This window comes from Salmo salar, chromosome ssa09, assembly GCF_905237065.1.
Source record: "Salmo salar chromosome ssa09, Ssal_v3.1, whole genome shotgun sequence".
NCBI classification, from domain to species: domain Eukaryota; kingdom Metazoa; phylum Chordata; class Actinopteri; order Salmoniformes; family Salmonidae; genus Salmo; species Salmo salar.
Genome location: NC_059450.1, coordinates 137,400,203 through 137,420,402, shown reverse-complemented (window position 1 = coordinate 137,420,402; position 20,200 = coordinate 137,400,203). Strand labels below are relative to the sequence as shown.

At 44.4% G+C, this 20,200-nt stretch overlaps 1 protein-coding gene across 1 annotated transcript in view; it reads left to right on the top strand.

Annotated features, from left to right (window-relative positions):
• The window catches only part of LOC106613099 (seizure protein 6 homolog), a 121,121-nt gene that overhangs the window by 47,783 nt on the left and 53,138 nt on the right, over nucleotides 1-20,200 (top strand). The window contains exon 2 of the mRNA XM_014215032.2: nucleotides 18,918-19,688. Coding sequence (XP_014070507.1) covers nucleotides 18,918-19,688 — 771 coding nt within the window. The remainder of the gene's footprint in view (nucleotides 1-18,917; nucleotides 19,689-20,200) is intronic.

The window sequence follows — 20,200 nt, the reverse complement described above, 5'->3', positions numbered from 1 at the left end:
AGCTTGAGGACTCTTTTCTGAGTGTATATAACCAGCTTCTCAGGCTCCATCTCAGTGTGCTTCATTCTATAGTTTTTTGTTGTTGTCTTTATCTGTTGTGGTCTAGTACTTTCTTTTTGCTAGCTAGGGCCATCTCCTTTAAGTGCTGCCTGTCTTCCCAGTAGCCTCCTTGGTGTGTGAACTGCTGACTGCTCATAACTTGCAGATAGTAGTTGACACATCAACCAGGATCAAGGGGCAGGGCAATTTGTGACTTGTTTTGGTAATCAGTGGCTGTATTGTGGGAGTGGTTTCATCTCTCCTAGGCAATCAGCAATTAGTACAGGGAGGCGTGCTCTCAGCTAGGCAATTAGCAATTATTGTTAGTTCTTAAGACTCCCCTGGTTTCTCAGCAGCAGCTGTAAGCAGTGATTGTGTCAGTGGCGGTTTTGTCGCAAAACTAAGACCGTCGCTGAAACAAATACGGTTCTGCCGAGTTGTTTGAGGAAGGCTACATACCATTCTCTCACTTGAGTATCTTACCTAGTTATTTACAGATTATCTCATGTTATTTTGTAGCTTGTCAACTATGTGTGTGTTTTCTATACCTGTTTGCACCTCTCCCTGTAGGCTTTACAGACAATCCCCACCCCTTGGCTGCAACCCTTCTAATTTAGTGTACCCTGCGCGCACAACCCATGTGGAATTCCGAGTCTCTGGCAGTGTTTGGAACTGCCAATCTGCAGTCAAAAAATGCGGCGTTCATCTCAGCCTATGCTGCCCTTCAGTCCCTTGACGTTTTGGCCATGTGGAGACCTGGATCACCCCAGAGAACACTGCTACCCCAGCTGCTCTCTTCATCTGACTGTTTTCTCATATTCCGAGAGCATCTCGTCATTGAGGTAGTGGTATTGGTCTACTAATTTCTCCTAAATGTAGGAGAAATTACCCTCACCTGTCCATCTCATTTGAAATTACCCTCACCTGTCCATCTCATTTGAAATTACCCTCACCTGTCCATCTCATTTGAAATTACCCTCACCTGTCAATTGTCCACTCAAGCTTAACATTGTCATCAATCACCCAGCAGATGCCCTTAGAGTTCCTCAATGAGCTTGACACCTTGATAAGCTCATTTCCTGATGGCTCACCGATCTTCGTACTTCAACGTCCTGACGTCTGCCTTCTCTTTCCCCTCCAACTCACAAGGCAGGCAATACGCTTGACCTCATCTTTACTAGAGGCTACTCACTGACTAATCTCACTGCAACCCCCCTCCAGGTCTCTAATCACTACTTTGTTTAATTTTCTGTTTTCCTTTCCTCCAACCTTAACCACTCAGGCCCTACCCAGATGGCCGTGCGCTGTCGCAATCTTTACTATCTCCCAATCCTCTCGCCTCTTCTATCCTATCATCTCTCCCTTCTGCTAAATGTTTCTCCTGATTCTGCCTCTTCGACCCTACTCTCCTTCCTTTCTGCATCCTATGACTCGCACTGTCCCCTTTCCTCCCGGTCAGTTCAGCCATGCCCTCCTGCTGAGTGACTCATTGCGAGCTTACAGTACAGGGCTGCGGGCAGCTGAGCAAAAATGGAGGAAAACTACACTTCTGAAGTACATATCATCCTTTCACTCCCTCCTCTCTACCTTCTCTTCCTCTGTAGCTGCTGCTAAAGCCACGTTCTATCACTTGAAATTTCAAGCTTCTGCCTCAACTCTTTTCTACGTTCTCCTCCCTCCTTAATCCTCCACCCCCTCCCCCTTCCCTCTCTGTGGACGACTTTGTCAACCACTTTGAAAAAAAAGGTTGACGACATCCGCTACTCATTCACTCAGCCTATTGAGTCCACTGGTCTCATCAACACAGAACTACACTATGCCTTGACCTATTTCTCCTCTCTCTCCGCCCAACACCCTGCCCGCTCGACCTCATCCCCTTTTCCCCAGACCATCTCTGGAGACCTTCTCCCATTCCTCACTTCCCTCATCAACTTTTCTCTGACCACTGGCTGCATCCCCTCTTCAAAATGGTCAGAGATGCTCCCCTCAAGAAACCAACACTCGACTCATCTGATTTAAAAAAAACTAGACCTGTATCCCTTTTCTTTCCAAAACACTTGAGCATGCTGTCTCTGATCAACTTTTTTCATTATCTCTCTCAGAATGATCTTCTTGACCCTAACAGTCAGGCTTCAAGACGGCCAGGACAGCTCTTCTGTCCTGGCACCCCAATGGTGGAACCAGCTTCCCCCTGAAGCCAGGACAGCAGAGTTCCTGCCCATCTTCCAAAGCCCTACCTCTTCAAACACTATCTTAATAATCCTCACCTCAACCCCCCCCCATCAAAAACACTTAACTTCTTTCAGATAGGGGGGCGGTATTTTGACGTCCGGATGAAAAGTGTGCCCAAAGTAAACTGCCTGCTGCCCAGAAGCTAGGATATGCACATAATTGGTAGATTTGGATAGAAAACACTCTAAAGTTCCTAAAACTGTTAAAATAATGACTGAGTATGGCAGGCGAAACCCCGAGGACAAACCATCCCCCCCCCAAAAAAAATGAGAGCGCGTTCTTTGGTATTTTTCTCCGGTAAAGACAATAACGATTCTCCGTCTTAAATGTTATCGTTTATTTGCGTATTAGGTTTGATTATAAACGTTGATTGACTTGTTTGGATAAGTTTATTGGTAACGTTTGGGATTCATTTTGAAGGAGGGTAATTGAGTTGATTATTGACTGAAGCGCGCCAGCTAAACTGAGTTTTTATGGATATAAAGGACTTTATTGAACAAAAGGACCATTTGTAATGTAACTGGGACCTTTTGGAGTGCCCACAGAAGAATATCTTCAAAGGTAAGGCATATATTATATCGCTATTTCTGACTTTGTGTCGCAACTCCGTGGTTGAAAATGATTTGTTATGCATTTGTGTGCTGGGCGCTGTCACGTCCTGACCAGTAATAGGGGTTATTTGTTATTGTAGTTTGGTCAGGACGTGGCAGAGGGTATTTGTTTTATGTGGTTCGGGGTGGTGGTTTGTTTAGTAGGGTATTTGATTTATGTATTCCGGGGGGTTTTGGGCACTGTTCTATGTTAGTGTATTTCTATGTTCTGTCTAGTCTTTTGTATTTCTATGTTTTGTTAATTGGGGTTGGACTCTCAATTGGAGGCAGGTGTTTTCTAGTTGCCTCTGATTGAGAGTCCTATATATAGGTATGTGTTTGTTGAGTGTTTTGTGGGAGATTGTTCTGTGTATAGCCTTGTGCCTTACCAGCCTGTGATTAGTCGTTGTGTTTTCTTTGTGTACGTGTTTGTTTTGGTTCTCCTCCTTGTCCGTATATAATAAAGAAGATGAGTGCACATTTCCCCGCTGCATTTTGGTCTAAATCCGACGACAGCCGTTACAGAATCTCCGACCAACCAAGGACCAAGCAGCGGGGTAAGGAGCAACGGGAGAATAATATGGACTATCGGGAAAAGTGGACGTGGGAGGAGATTATTGCCGGAGAAGGTCCATGGAGAAAGTGGAGCGAAGACCGGGAACGCTACAGGGGAACACGACTGGCATTTAAGCCGGAGAGGCACCCCCAATATTTTGTTTTTAGGGGGGGCACACTGGTAGTTTGGCTGGGCCAGGCAGTAGACCTAAGCCAGCTCCCCGTGCTTTTTATGGGAAGCGTTTGGAGTGGAGAGCGCCGAGGTATGCGGAAGTGCGCACGATCTCGCCCATACGCACGCACAGTCTGGTGCGAGTGATCCCAGCCCCTCGCAAGTGCCGTGCTAGAGTGGACATCCAGCCTGGTAGGAGGATGCCTGCGCAGCGCATCTGGTCACCGGTGCGCCTCCTAGGTCCAGGCTACCCTACGCCCGCTCTACGCACGGCAACCATCAGGCCCCTGCACAGCCCAGTTCGCCCTGTACCAGCACTCCGCTCGTACAGGGCTACTAGTTCCATCCAGCCAGGACGGGTTGTGCAGGAGGTGCGATCGAGATCGCCAGTGCTTCTCCACGGCCCGGTATATCCAGTACCAGTACCATGCACCAGGCCTCCAATACGTCAGCCCAGTCCAACTCAGCCCGTTCCTGCTCCCCGCACTAGCCATGAGGTGCGTGTTCCCAAACTGGCACTTCCAGTACCAGCACCACGCATCAGGCTTCCAGTGCGTAATACCAGTTCCACTCGGCTGGTTCCTGCTTCCCGCACTAGCCCTGAGGTGCATGTCCCCAGGCTGGTACCTCCACTACCAGTCCCACGCATCAGGCTTCCAGTGCGTCAGCCCAGCCTCGAGTGTCCGGAAACAGTGCCCTGTCCAGAGTGTCCGGAAACAGTGCCCCGTCCAGAGTATCCGACGACACTGCCCCGTCCAGAGTATTCGGCAACAGTGCCCCGTCCAGAGTATCCGACAACAGTACCCCATCATGAGTATCCGGTAAGAGTGTTAAGCCCGGAACCAAGTGAGACGACCAACAGTTCGGAACCAAGGGAGACTGCCCACTGTGCAGAACCGAGTGAGACGGCCCACAGTTCGGAGAGGGGTGAATGGGTCTACAATCCGGAACCGAGCGAGTCTGCCTGCGGTCCGGAACCGAGTGAGTCTGAATACAACTCCGAACCGTGTGAGTCTGCCTACGGTCCAGAACCAAGCGAGTATGCCTACAGTCTGGGTGGCTGTAGACCAGAACCTGAGCCACCTCCAGTATAGGTGGGTTGGGGAGGGGGGGGTGTAGCACAGGTGCCGTCGTTGACGGCAGCCACCCTCCCTTCCCTCCCTTTAGTTTAGGGGATTTATGTTTGTTTTGGGGTAATTTAGTTTTTTTTTGTGTGAGGTGCATCCGGGGTCTGCACCTTTGGGGGGGGGGAGGAGGGGGTACTGTCACGTCCTGACCAGTAATAGGGGTTATTTGTTATTGTAGTTTGGTCAGGACGTGGCAGAGGGTATTTGTTTTGTGGTTCGGGGTGGTGGTTTGTTTAGTAGGGTATTTGATTTATGTATTCCGGGGAGTTTTGGGCACTCTTCTATGTTAGTGTATTTCTATGTTTTGTTAATTGGGGTTGGACTCTCAATTGGAGGCAGGTGTTTTCTAGTTGCCTCTGATTGAGAGTCCTATATATAGGTATGTGTTTGTTGAGTGCTTTGTGGGAGATTGTTCTGTGTATAGCCTTGTGGCTTACCAGCCTGTGATTAGTCATTGTGTTTTCTTTGTGTACGTGTTTGTTTTGGTTCTCCTCCTTGTCCGTATATAATAAAGAAGATGAGTGCACATTTCCCCGCTGCATTTTGGTCTAAATCCGACGACAGCCGTTACAGGCGCTGTCCTCAGGTAATCGCATGGTTCGCTTTTGCCGTAAAGCCTTTTTGAAATCTGACACGGCGGCTGGATTAACAAGTTAAGCTTTATTTTGATGTATTGCACTTGTGATTTCATGAAAGTTTAATATTTATAGTAATTTGAATTTGGCGTTCTGCAATTTCACCCGGAAGTTGTCGAAATGGGAGCGTACCACTGATCCGCAAACAAGTTTTAACCAGCACTTGACCCCCCCCCCCCCAGCTCTGATTCTACTGACAACTACATTATTGAGGAACACTTTTACTTTCTATGCCTGTGATATGAGGTTGTTCCACCAAGCTATGCACTAACTGTAAGTTGCTCTGGATAAGAGTGTCTGCTAAATTACTAAAGTGTAAAAAAAATGCTTGGAGACAGACAGGAGTAGAGACAGTTGCAGAAGCTTCTATTACAATTAAGGGCTCAGGACAGGTGCATCTGCTCCTGGCTCCAGATATCCCACTGCAGTGCACCTGAGGGACGGGGCTTCAGAATGGTGAGACTGTATCTGATAGCTACATATATATATATATATATATATTTGAGTGACTGTGACAGTCAGGCTCCGGGCTGGTTTACTTAGGAGGTCAACTATAGTATCTTGTCAAGAAAAGGCTTACAGGTTCAATAACCTTATCTGTCCAGCTATGTATCTAAATAGAAACATACTTCTACTCTTGTCTCAGTCTCTGCAGCAGGGCTCTCCAACCCTGCTCATTCTCCAGGAACTGGGTTGGAGAGAACCTACACCACGGTAGCTCTCCAGGAACAAGGTTGGAGAGCCCTGCTGTACGGTATGTATTCACTGAACCAAACGACAACCATGACTGTGCTGATGAGATGTTGGTACATTTCACAGCATGTTAGTTCTTCTATTACATACCAGGCAGCCAATGGCTCAAACAGTGATGAAGCCAGATGCAGCAGCTGTTGCAAGTGGCTACAGTACCATTCAAACTCTCAACAGCTACAATAATCATCAGCATAATTATTGTAGCTGTTGAAAGTTTGATAACCCCCACACATTGAAGTTGAAATTTAAAAGGGTTAGGGTTTAGGGTCATAACATCCAAAGGATTCCGGATAGCATAAACTTTTTTTTTTTCTTCCTCTCTTTCACTAGTGCTGTAGTTGACTTTGTTGGTGGGTGACACCATCTACTTTTCCTTTTGTTTTAAAGACGTAACAAGTATTTATTCAGGCAGACAAGCAAACCCATTCCCAAAGAAACCTTTGGCATTTCTGCCTTTGTTGCCAGTGCTGTACAGTTGGCTGTGTTGTGTGTTTAGTGAGAGGGGCCTCTGTAGTGTGACGTGGGAGATACATGGAGCTGTATTGACAGACAGCTGCATTATGGTGGCGTTACCCTAAAGCATTCTCATCCTACACTGACTTTCCATCTGTTGGCTGCTTGGCTTCCTTTCAGCTCCACTCATCCTTCAACCAGTTCAGCTCCACACAAACAGGTTTATCAGCAGATTTGGCTATCACGCTAATTTGCACCTGTGGTCCCTCATCTGGAGTTTTGAGAGTACAGCACCGTGTGTGTGTGTGTGTGTGTGTGCGTGTGTGTGTGCGTGTGTGTGTGTGTGTGCACTGCTGACATGGCCTTGCCATAACTCCACTCTGATCCCAGCCCTGGCTGATGGAGTAATCACTCTACCCCAAAGTCCTGTTTCCTGAACCTGTCAGGCTCTTGGCATCAAACAAACTGCAGTGATGGACTAAGTGGTTTTTATGAGCCACAAAAGCCCATCTGAGCTAATTGCCTCATTGACCACATAATGGTTTGGACCACTTCTATGGTATTTAACACCAGCTAATCAGCATTGGCTTTGAATCAGATGCTAATTGGTCATGTGGCTATAATTGTTTAAATTATGTATTATTTTTTAACGTATGTCCTCAAGCAAGAAAAATATCAAACCAGATAATTTAACTGTGCCTACAGATGTAGGATCTTAAATTGATCATCAGGTTGCAATAGAACTTTCTTGCAATGGTGAAAATGTAAAACTTGTAGAGTATTTGTGGTTGTACACTCAACAGTGTACATTTTCATTATAGCCCTGGACAAACACACCTCATTCAACTCAAAGGCTTCATGATTAGTTGTCAAGTTGAATCAGGTGTGCTTGTCCAGTGTTACAATTAATAAAACATGTACTGTTGGGGGGTACTCGAGGATCAGGTTTGGGAAACACTGGGATAGATGAATCTCCAATCTCCCCAACACTCTAACTCTTGAGGGACGTTTTGAGTTCCAGTGGCAGGCAGACAGTTGTTGGCTGTAGAAGTGACTGAGTTTAGTTGAGTATGAATTCTCCTAGATGATTGCTCCACTGTGAGCGCTAGCCTAGCAGGCCTGTTCTGTGTTTTGGCACAGCCAGCCAGCGAGGGGAAATTTAAATGAAATGAAAGCGTGTCTGGATTAGAGCTTGTTAAGGCAGAGAAGAGCCTTTAATTGCCCTGGCTTTGTGCAGCTTCACAAAGAGCCAGCATCGCTAATCTGGAGCTCAGGGGTGAATGTTTGCAGCAAACAAAACAAAGACGTACACTAGACAGGCCTATCTAGAAGAAGAAAAATAACATTTCCTGGAAGACGATTTAGAAGGAATTGGCATAAAACTGCAGGATTTCAATTAGAGAAGCTGCTGATAGCAGAAAAACATTTTTCCTATTAAGGATTCCAGGAGGGTCTGGTTTTATAATGATATAAAAGCACCTGGTTCTTTGAGGAGTGGAAATGTGTTGTTTGAACTTCATTAATTTAACGTCTTAATTTTTGGTCTTTGTTCATAGCGTATATCTCTCTGCAGTATTTTCGTAGTGTATACTGGTAATCTGAATCTGAGATTATTTTTCATAATACATTATTACCTTACTGCCATAGCAATGGCAGATATGTATCCAGCCTCTCCAGATGTGGTGGTCTAGTCATCCAGTTTCTCTGAGTTCTTAGAGGCTGCATCACAAGAACAGTAATCCAGTTTTTCATGTACTGGTGGTGTCTTCTCTGTCTGCATGCCTGGAAAGCAAAGAAATTGCTCAACTTTCCAACTAAACACCAAGCTGAGCAAATCGGTCCGACACAGAAGGAAGACGGACTTGGCAGGGCGGCGGACACAAAAAATATAAAAAAAATGTTTTGATGAACCACTTTTTAAAGAGTAAGCGTTAGACCATTTGGTCCACTTTACAACATAGTGTCCTGGCTACCACAGGGTTCAATATGATGCCTTCTCTGATTTACCAACATCACATTGTGTCTTCTCAGTCAATGGGTTTGTGTTTTGTGGTACATTCTCTCTGACAGAGATGTTTCAACATACAGTAACAAAAATATAAACCCAATATGTAAAGTGTTGGTCCTATATTTTATGAGCTGAAATAAAAGATCCCAGTAATTGTCCATATGCACAAAAAGCTTATTGCTGTAAAGTTTTATGCACATATTTGTTTAAATCCCTGTTAGTGAGCATTTTGTCCTTCACCAAGATAATCCATCCACTTGACAGGTGTGGCATATCAAGAAGCTGATTAAACAGCATGATCATTACACAGGTGCAACTTGTGCTGGGGACAATAAAAGGCCACCCAATGCCACAGATGTCTCAAGTTTTGAGGGAGCGTATATTTGGCATGCTGACTACAGCACTATCCAACAGACCTGTTGCCAGAGAATGAAATGTTAATTTCTCTACCATAAGCCTCCTCCAACGTCATTTTAGAGAATTTGGCAGTACGTCCCACCGGCCTCACAACTGCAGACACGTGTGACCACGCCAGCCCAGGACCTTTACATTCAGCTTCTACACCTGTGGGATCATCTGAGGGGAAGAGGGGGTGCTGAGGAGAATTTATGTCTGTAATAAAGCCCTTCTGTGGGTGTCTCGCCTGCTCGCACTCCCCCTCTGGCGCTCGAGGGTTCCAGGCTGCCCTTCATTATGCATAACTGTCACCGTCATTACTCACAGCTGTGCAATATTGGACTCACCTGGACTCTATTACTTTGTTGATTACCCCCTGTATATCTGTCTGCTCCTCAGTTTGTTCCCTGTGTCAGCATTGATGTCTTTATTTTTCCCCTGTCCGGACGCTGTTCCTGTTCTGTTTCATGTCTGTTTATTGCTTCTCCGCTCCAGCGTCGATCCTCACAGTGGGGAAAAACTCATTCTGATTGGCTGGGCCTGGCTCTCAAGTAGGTGGGCCTATGCCCACCAATAGCTGCGCCTCTGCCCATTCATGTGAAATCCATAGATTAGGGCCTAATTTATTTACATTGACTGATTTCCTTTTATGAACTGTAACTCAGTAAAATCAATAGCCTTTCCTTGTTTTCCCATGTCCTCTTCTTACCACCATCCTTCACTGGCTACTACAGTGCCTTGCAAAAGTATTCATCCCCCTTGGTGTTTTTCCTATTTTGTTGCATTACAACCTGTAATTTAAATGGGTTTTTATTTGGATTTCATGTAATGGACAGACACAAAATAGTCCAAATTGGTGAAGAAAATGAAAAAAAATTACTTGTTTCAAATTCTAAAAAATAAAAAACGGTAGAGTGGTGCGTGCATAAGGTGAATGCACCAATTTGTAAGTCGCTCTGAATAAGAGCGTCTGCTAAATGACTTAAATGTAAATGTAAAAATGTAAATGTATTCACCCCCTTTGCTATGAAGTCCCTAAATAAGATCCGGTGCAACCAATTACCTTCAGAAGTCACATAATTAGTAAGGCCCCAGAGTCTGCAACACCAGTAAGCAAGGGCCACCACCAAGCAAGCAGCACCATGAAGACCAAGGAGCTCTCCAAACAGGTCAGGTACAAAGTTGTGGTTATAAAAAATATCAGAAACTTTGAACATCCCATGGAGCACCATTAAATCCATTATTATAAAATGGAAAGAATATGGCACCACAACAAACCTGCCAAGAGAGGGCCGCCCACCAAAACTCACGGACCAGGCAAGGAGGGCATTAATCAGAGAGGCAACAAAGAGACCAAAGATAACCCTGAAGGAGCTGCAAAGCTCCACAGAGGAGATTGGATTATCTGTCCATAGGACCACTTTAAGCCGTACACTCCACAGAGCTGGGCTTTACGGAAGTGGCCAGAAAAAAGCCATTGCTTAAAGAAAAAAATAAGCAAACACGTTTGGTGTTTGCCAAAAGGCATGTGGGAGACTCCCCAAACATATGGAAAAAGGTACTCTGGTCAGATGAGACTAAAATTGAGCTTTATGGCCATCAAGGAAAATGCTATGTCTGGTGCAAACCCAACACCTCTCATCACCCCGAGAACCCCATCCCCACAGTGAAGCATGGTGGTGGCAACATCATGCTGTGGGGATGTTTTTCATTGTCAGGAACTGGGAAACTGGTCAGAATTGAAGGAATGATAGATGGAGCTAAATACAGGGAAATTCTTGAGGGAAACCTGTTTCAGTCTTCCAGAGATTTGAGACTGGGATGGAGGTTCACCTTCCAGCAGGACAATGACCCTAAGATACTGCTAAAGCAACACTCGAGTGGTTTAAGGGGAAACATGTACATGTCTTGGAATGGTCCAGTCAAAGCCCAGACCTCAGTCCAATTGAGAATCTGTGGTATGACTTAAAGATTGCTGTACACCAGCGGAAGCTGGAGCAGTTTTGCCTTGAAGAATGGGCCAAAATCCCAGTGGCTAGATGTGCCAAGCTTATAGAGTCATACCTCAAGATACTTGCAGCTGTAATTACTGCAAAGGTGGCTCTACAAAGTATTGACTTTAGGGTGGGGGGGGGGTGGGTGAATAGTTATGCACGCTCAAGTCTTATTTCTTGTTTGTTTCACAATAAAAAATATTTTGCATCTTCAAAGTGGTAGGCATGTTGTGTAAATCAAATGATACAAAAATGTATTTTAATTCCAGGTTGTAAGGCAACAAAATAAAAATGCCAAGGGGATGAATACTTTCGCAAGCCACTGTACTCAAAACATTAGAAGAAAGCAAAGAATATTGATGCATTCTTGGATCTTAGATTTGATGATTTCAGATTGAAACATTGAAACAACGCTGCAACAAGCACTTGTAAGAAAGGAGCATGTCCTCTCCTCTCTGCCTGGGTAAAGTAGCAGGCTCAGTGCCCCTCAGCAGAGTTCATCAGTGTTCTCCTCTCAGATCCACAAATCAATACAGCTCCACTGATAGCAGGTGTCCTTGCATTGATCTAACTTGCTTGGGCTTTGTCCCTGGACATTATGGAGATGAGAGATAACCTGCTTGGGCTTTGTCCCTGGTCATTATGGAGATGAGAGAATGACCTTTTCCAAAGGTGCCTGGCTGGGTGTAATTGGGTGAGTGTAAAGGACATGGTTTTACAGGACCAGAGTGAAAATGGCCTCTGTGTGAATGTGTTTCTGGCCTCAGCCTCTATTCTCTCCTATAGAGTAGCACAGTATGAGTCATAATACCCATAAAACCGCTAGGTTTATTATATTATGACACCTCCACTGTGGGGCTCTATTAGTTTGTGTACTACCATAACTAATCAATATGAGCTATCCTCTAGCCCTATATTGTCTGACTTTTGTTAAGTCAATATTACATTTCAGACATGCAACTATGAAATTGATGGTTGATACGATATTATCTACCTACTCCTCATATTCTGAGGGAGGGAAGCAGAGCCTGTTCAGACAGGATAACGGACAATTTGATTTGATTTGAGCTCCAAAGACAGAGAGAAATCTAATCAGACGGTCTTATTGTGCATGTTGCCATGCAGAACACACTATTTTGACATCTTTGGTTGGTATTTCTTTTCACACACCACTTGATTGATTTGCTCAAAGCTTGGAAGCTTCCCATCATTTCCTTCTCACTTCCTGTTTGCATGTTGAATCAGTATCTCATGCCGGTGCTGTAAATGGCCTTTTGCTGTATGTGATAAACTGTAACATGTCAAATATGTTCTATGTGCTTCCAAGACAAACAGATGATCATACTTTGACGAAGTAACGCTGGAGAGAAAATGTCTCTGCTATTCTGAAATCTAAAATTGTATTTGAATTATTGCCTCGTGAAACTGCGGTACGGCACTATTGTGTGTGTGAGTCTAGTGCCCTGTTATGCATGCTGTCTGTAGTTCTGCGCTGTGTGGAAAGCTTGGTCTGTGTAATGTAAATGATAACTGGGCTACAGCACAGCATCTCTCTGATTTCTCTGCCCACGTAATTAGAGTAGACTAGCAGCACATCGTTATCGCTGTACCATCTCAAAAGATTCATTATCTGGCCCTGTGTGTGTTATACTTAAGTGGGCGAAACAATCTAGCAGGACACAAATCAAAGACGTTACATTTGAGGCACAGTCAGAGTTTTCCCTTTTCCTCTTCATTCTTACTGGTTTTATATCTCTAGTGCACTTTTAATATGTCCTCCATAATAGGAATGTCATTGGTCAAGATGCTCCACACGATAAGTGTGTGTGCGTGTGTGACTTTGTGGGGTGATTGATAAGGAGGAAAACTGTGCGGTTCAGGAGGAGGTGCGAGAGAGAAACCACTGTCTGAAACAGGGTTTGGAACCGTTCCACTGTTCCGACCAGCAATATAAAGTTCTGAACCGTTTCAAAACATATTTTGTACAGTTTGTCGTTCCTTTCTTTTCCTTTTTAAACTTCTGAAATCATAATTGTTTTACATTTAGCTCTTCATTAATTACTTCACAAATCATGCTGTGTGGATAAAGCAGCTTGCTATGGAGCTATGGCAAGCTATATCTCAGTGAGTTGTTTACATGCGTGATGGAAAGACAAGTGTAGGGCGTGACAGACATTTTGCGGGTAGGGAGAGAGCGAGAGAGGGTGGAGGAGGAGGCTTGGCTTGAAACGCTGGACATCTTGGAATGACATGCATTATCTGAATTAAAGGCGCTGCATGTTCAATCTTCTGCAGAAGTCAGGGCATTCATACATCTTGCGTTTCGCAGAGCAGGGCAGGGCTGTTGTGAAAGAAGTTATCAAGGAAGGGAGTTTGTGTTTATACAGGACCCCTCCCCCCTACTGTCAACCAATCATGTCAATGCGGAGCTATACAGTGCCCTCCCCTTTGTTACAAAATTTGGGCGGCGCACGGCCTCTGCATGCCTCCGGAGGCATCACACCATCCATACGGCGCCTCCCACCACATTTTCAGATAAAGCCTAAATTGGCTTTTAGGCCCACATAATTATACCTACTGAGGAGCAGCTTCTATGGAGGAACTTTAAATGTCTTTGAACTTCAGAGTTGGCTCAACTTTGGACCAGAGAAGCTAGCTAGCTTCACCAGGATTAAAAAAAAAATCTTACCTTTTTTGTAGTTAAAAACCTCTTTGGGCTAGGTGGGATGCTAGCGACCCACCTCGACAACATCCGGTGAAATTGCAGAGCGTGAAATTCAAAATACAAAAATTGTAATATTAAACATTCATGAAAATACAAGTGTCTTACATTGTTTAAAAGCTTAACTTCTTGTTAATCCAACCACGTTGTCAGATTTCAAAAAGGCTTTACCATGCGATTATCTGAGGACAGCGCCCCGCAACACCAATATTAAAACATTTTCCAAACCAGCAGAGGCGTCACAAAAATCTGAAATAGCGATAAAATAAATCCCTTACCTTTGAAGATCTTCCTCTGTTTGCAATCCCATGGGTCCCAGCTACACAACAAATAGTTGTTTTGTTCGATAAAGTCCTTCTTTATATCCCAAAAAAGTCAGTTTATTTGGCGCGTTTGATTCAGTAATCCACCCGTTCAACATGCAGACAAAGGAATCCCAAAAGTTACTGGTAAACTTCGTCCAAACAAGTCAAACAACGTTTCTAATCAATCCTCAGGTACCCTAATATGTAAATAAAATATGTAAATAAACTATACAATTTAAGACGGAATGTAGTATGTTCAATACCGGAGATAAATAGCGAAGTGCGCGCCCTCATCCACCCATGCCACAAGACTACAGTCCAATGAGAGCCACCTTGAAAAACTACAACTACTACCTCATTTTAAAAAAAACAAGCCAGAAACCCTTTCTAAAGACTGTTGACATCTAGTGGAAGCAATAGGAACTGCAATCTTGGAGGAATTCCTTTGAATATCCCATAGACAAGCATTGGAATGGCCTGTGACCTAAAAAAAAAAAAAAATCCTTATGGATTCTCCTCTGCTATATCAGTTCTGTTATACTCACAGACATTATTTTAACAGTTTTAGAAACTTCAGAGTGCTTTCTATCCAATGCTACCAATTATATGCATATCCTAGCTTCTGGGCCTGAGTAACAGGCAGTTTACTTTGGGCACGTCAGTCATCCAAACTTCAGAATACTTTCCCCTAGCCTTAAGAAGTTTTAAAAATCCAATGTGAAATGTGATAACTATAGTATCTCTTACTAGCATTGAAAAGTGAATCCATTAATCTCTAATAAAAGATCTCTCTCCCTATCTTCTGAATCATGCTTGTAACTTCAGGCTAGAGCTATGCTTCGGAGGGGGAGGGGCAGGTAGCCAACATGCACACACTGGCAAAGATTTTCAGCTGGTAGGTAGACGCAGGAAGAAGTTCTGGTCAACAGAGGGAGGGCTTTGCATAGGTGCTTCGTTGCTTTTTTTGTGGGACTGGAAAAAATTGTCCGGAACGTAAAATAACATTATTATTAACCGGTTCCCATGCTTTTAAAATAACAGTTCTGTTCCAGAGCCATATAGATCACTTTCTTTCCCTCTTCTGAAAATCTCGTTATTTTCCGGTTTTCGGTTCTGTTCCCTGAACCGGTTCCAACCTCTGGTCTGAACACATGCCCTGTGTACTACTGTTGATTCAAGAGCGAGAGCACCACTCAGCTTTAAGATTCTCACCCAGGCCCAGAACCAAGCGAGACCCAGGCTACTCAGATTAAAACATCACCATGGTGTTCAATTATTCATGGTACAGTGTAGAGATGATGTAGCCAACTTTCACTCAATGTGTGTGTGTGTGTGTGTGTGTGTGTGTGTGTGTGTGTGTGTGTGTGTGTGTGTGTGTGTGTGTGTGTGTGTGTGTGTGTGTGTGTGTGTGTGTGTGTGTGTGTGTGTGTGTGTGCGCGCATAATGTAGTTTCAAAATAAAATGCAAGAGTATGGGTCTTTTCTTTCAAGAGGAATCTACTGGATTTCTTTCAACTGGATTGGCCATGCTTCCCTAGGAAGGAGTTTTGCTTCCGTGCTTTGTGAAGCCTTGAGCCCAGACCTCATAGCCATGATGTTAAGGTTTCTCAGAACTTTAATCAATGGAGTTTATATTGAATTCATGGTTTATTCAAGATAAGCCAATTTTCTTTTTCTGGTGGTGCCTTTAGAAAACTAAAATGATAAACATCAAAGTACCGCTGAAGTTTATTCCCTTCTCTGTGAATCTCTCTATGTCTCCTGAAGTGTTGGCTTCTGACAAAGGAAAGGAAAAGGGGGAGAGAGGGAGATGTGCAGAGGGTTTATAACAAATACCCTGTGGTTATATAGGTTATTCCATATATATATCTATGGTAATACCATTTGATCCTTACAGTATGCTGTTTGCTATGTCTTTGATAGTACTACTGTAAATTGTTATTGTAGATCTGATTCTGAGACCCTATTATAAGTCAGACATTTGATGTAAAGCCTCAAATACTAATACAATACTATTAGTATTTGAAATGCAGTATTGTTTAAGATGTTTTACTTTAACCAGCAAGGATCTACAATACCTACAATCTCTGTGTGTGTATTTTCAGTCTTCTCTCCCCTGGCAACAGCTTTCACATGTCATTGCCATACTGAGTTTGGATTTTATTTAATACCAGCCAAGGAGTGAATTATTTTACAAAACTCATGCTGCTCCTGTAAGAAGAAATTTGTATATTGTGCTTTTTTTTTTACAAGTCATATAAATATAGTCAGTCAGTTCAGTTCAGTTTGTGGGATGCGTTTGTTGTGTTTCAGATTATTTTGTGCCCAATAGAAATGGTAAATAATGTATTGTGTCATTTCAAATTAGAATATGTTACAGATGCACAAATATCAAACCCCCAAGACATGCTAACCTCTCACCATTACAATAACAGGGGAGGTTAGCATTTTATATCATACCCCCAAGACATGCTAACCTCTCACCATTACAATAACATGGGAGGTTAGAATTTTATATCATACCCCCAAGACATGCTAACCTCTCACCATTACAATAACAGGAGGGGGGATGATATTTATGCCTCTGTAACTTTCTCACTCATCACATATTCAGGATTCAGGATTATCCATAATCATGGTAGCATCCACATTAATGTAGAATGGTTTAGAAACATATTTGGCCTTTTGTGTGCAGCTATGGACAGCTGCCCAATCAGTCATAGCTGGGTAATGTTCTTTAATACGATTAAGTCAGTTGAGTCTGATAGGCTCCATTCTCACCCCAGAGGTGGTTCTCATCGAATCTTCCTTCCAGATGTGGGCAACCTCAGCTGCAGATGGTTTGTACAGCTTGACCAGTTTAAGCAGCTATGTGGTGAAATCACCTGCGTCCTTGGTGGGGTGAGGGAGGTCCTTGGCAATCTCCTTCATCTCGTCTTGTCTTCTGGATGTGGACCTCTGGGTGCCAATCAGCATGACCAGGATCATCAGGAGCTGGTCGAGGTTGTGGATTTGGGAATGTTACCAGGGGTGCCTGGATGAGAAAGGTTATGTCGGGTTCCCCTTTTGGGACAGTTCTTGTTGTTACAGTTGAGGGGGATGGAGAGCAAATCAGACCTCTAGGGCTTGACATTTATGGTGGACTGAGTTCCCTGAGCCCATCAACACCAGACATGGGAGTCAATGTGGGTGGTGTGTAAAACGGATTCTGGCTCCTCATGGGGGGGTTTGTTGGGAACTGGCCCCTCCCTCCAAGTCAATCAGGTTCAGGTCAGGATAGATAGGCGGTTGGACTGTTGGAGCTAGGGCAGGAGTAGGAACGGGAGGCACTGGCTGGGGAGGTGCAGGAGAAACAGGGGTGGAATATGTGGGTGGAAAATCATTGTCGTCATCATCCCTATTTCTTATTTTTCTCTTATCTTCTTCCATCTATCCTTCTTTCTTACTTTCTTGTACCATTATGCCTTTAACCTTCCTATTAGTCCTGTGTTCTGCTTCTCTTTCCCATTTCCTGAAATCATCCCAATCTATCCTATTTGCTTTGCCGTTCTTGGTTGTCTCAAAATCCTGCAACTTCTTCCTACATTCTGCTGATAAGGCTTCACTTAATGCAACTTTAAAGGGAAAATCTGCTACCTTGTCCCTGAGCGGTACCTGTTCCAGAATGTCCCTGCCCCACTTATCCGCCATTACCTCCAGTCAGCAGGTCAGACAGGCAAAGCTCTCCTTTGCTGCTCTTGGCTCCCATTGTGGAAAACTCTGTCTACACACACGCTCAAAAACCAAAATAAACAACAATATTTGATTAGGAACGACTTCCTTTTCTAAGAATTGGTTAATTGTTAGAAAAAAATAGGCACTTGTTCTGAAAAATATGTTTTTGCTTGTCTATGTAACACAGGATTTTGTTCACAATAATGCGCATTTACCCGGGAATACCTCTGTTATAAAACAGGGTTTTCTCCACACACAGTAGAGCCCTCCTTGCACTAAGACATGGTCTTCTTCACACACAATGAAAACTCACACACAGTGAAACTCACACACAGTGAATTCTCCTCTGCACACAGTAGAGTATTCTGTCACAAAGACAATATCTATTTTTTACCGTGCACTTAAGTTGCCCCACCCTTAATTTTATTGTTCGGGATGGCATATCCGTCCACTGACGCTTGCTGGCAGGTCCGAGGCGGGTCCCTTCTGCTCCACTCAGGCGACGTGTGGGCTCCCTGAGCTACGTCTAATGCAGCCCCTGCACGTTGTTAACCTTGGTGTCCCCGGAAACGATCAGCAAACGGAGTTAGCCATCCCATCCTCGTCAGCAAGAATTTTTGTGGAAATTCTAACCAGAAAGGAAGAGACTGTAGATTCTTCAAACAACAACTTTTTATTATAAGATTTGCAAATCTGGAGCAGTGAACAATCCACTCAACAGTGCAGAGTTAAGAGCCCAACGAACAAGAGTTGGGTCTCAGCTTTTATAACCTTTGTCTACGTGGCAGTTTAGCAGGTGTGTGAGATCACGATGGGAACATAGTGTACAAACAAATAAGAACATCAGTTTTATTACTAATTTCTGCTGATAGAGTTGTCGCTGCAGCTCAAGCTAGCCTCTGATCTCTTCAAGTCTCCACACAGCTGTGCCCTTGAAAGATACGAAAATATCAAGATGGACTCAAAAACTGTGGTCACTCTCAGAGGCTCTTTGTCTTTGGCCACGTTACCAAGTTACTTACAAACAAGAGAGGAAAAACACTGGCTTCTTCTTACATGAGAGAAACAGACAGTAGAAATGTACAGGTTCAAGGCTCATACAGCGCATGTGCAGGTTCAAGGCTCATACAGCGCATGTGCATAACAAAGTTTGTCATTTCTACCACCATACTGTCCCAGTACTTTTGGAACTCACTGCATGTGTTCTGTTTGTGTTGTTCCAGGCTCCTATTCTGAGGATGGGATGTCCGTCACACAGAGGGGACAGTCTGAGGGTGGAGGCCCCAGCCCGCACCCCAACACACGGGACACTGACAGAGGGATCCCCCTGGTGACAACTGTCCCTCCCCTGAATGTCCCCAACCATCACACTCTCTACAAGGGCTTCCTCCTTCAGGAGTCCCTCCAAGGACAGCAGCATTTCTTTGAGGACAGTGGGGGTGTGGATACCCACCCCACTATGCCACCCTCAGGTCCCCACTTTGCCAGAGACCCCTCCTCCACTCACACGGTGCCACACAAGGAAGCGCTGGCTTTCTCCGATGTTGCCTCAACCACTACCACTGTGGCAACAGCCACGTCACCGTTGGCAACACAGGGTAGCTCTGTTCCAGGGGGGCGTGTCTCTGTGACTCAGAGAGGGGCGTTGACCAATAGCAGGGGGAGGAGGACAGAGGAAGAAGCTGATGCCATGGATACCCTGACCACTCCTGTCATGCACACCTCTGCCCTCCCTCCCCACTCAAACACCCACAACCTGGCTGCTCCTATGGGTGTCAGGCACTCTGAGGTCCCTTCCCCATCCACCATGACTCCCCCAGCCTTGACCACTCTAGTGGAGAAGGATAAAGGGAAGTCAGCAGAACACAACATGAGCCATGCCAGTGATGGTGTAGCGATGGACACTTCTGCAGTATCTGGTGATGTGGATGATGAGACCACTACGACCACTATAACCACAACCACCATCATCACCTCCAGCCTGCCCAACCCAGGTAATGTAACACAGCCAAGCTATGTAGCTACACACTTCTAATGATCACCTACTCTGAACCAGAGACATACAGTGTACGAATTACTGTCAAATACAACATCCTGCACCACACCCAACACCAGTTTCCATGATTCTGTCTTCATTGTGAAGATACTGTATAATGAACAGTATGCTCAGATTCTCATTATACAGTTCTAGAGATAATCCTGGGCCTTGGTGAGTTGTAAAGTGGCTGAATTTCACTGTCTCCAACACAGCAGCTCTGTGTCTGTCTGTCTGAGACACCACTGTGCTCACACTCTCAATCCTCTCTGTTTGCAGCTCACATATCTAAACAGCCAAGGGGCTTAAATTAATTACAACATCAGTATTCCTGCTCCTCTCACACTCAATCAAGAGCTCCTGAAATGGAGTGGAAACCAGATTGCAAACATGAGATATTGAGACACATTTGTGTTATGGTGGGAGTGAAGGAGAATTTTCAGCCTGGTCTCATAGACTAGATAGATGTAA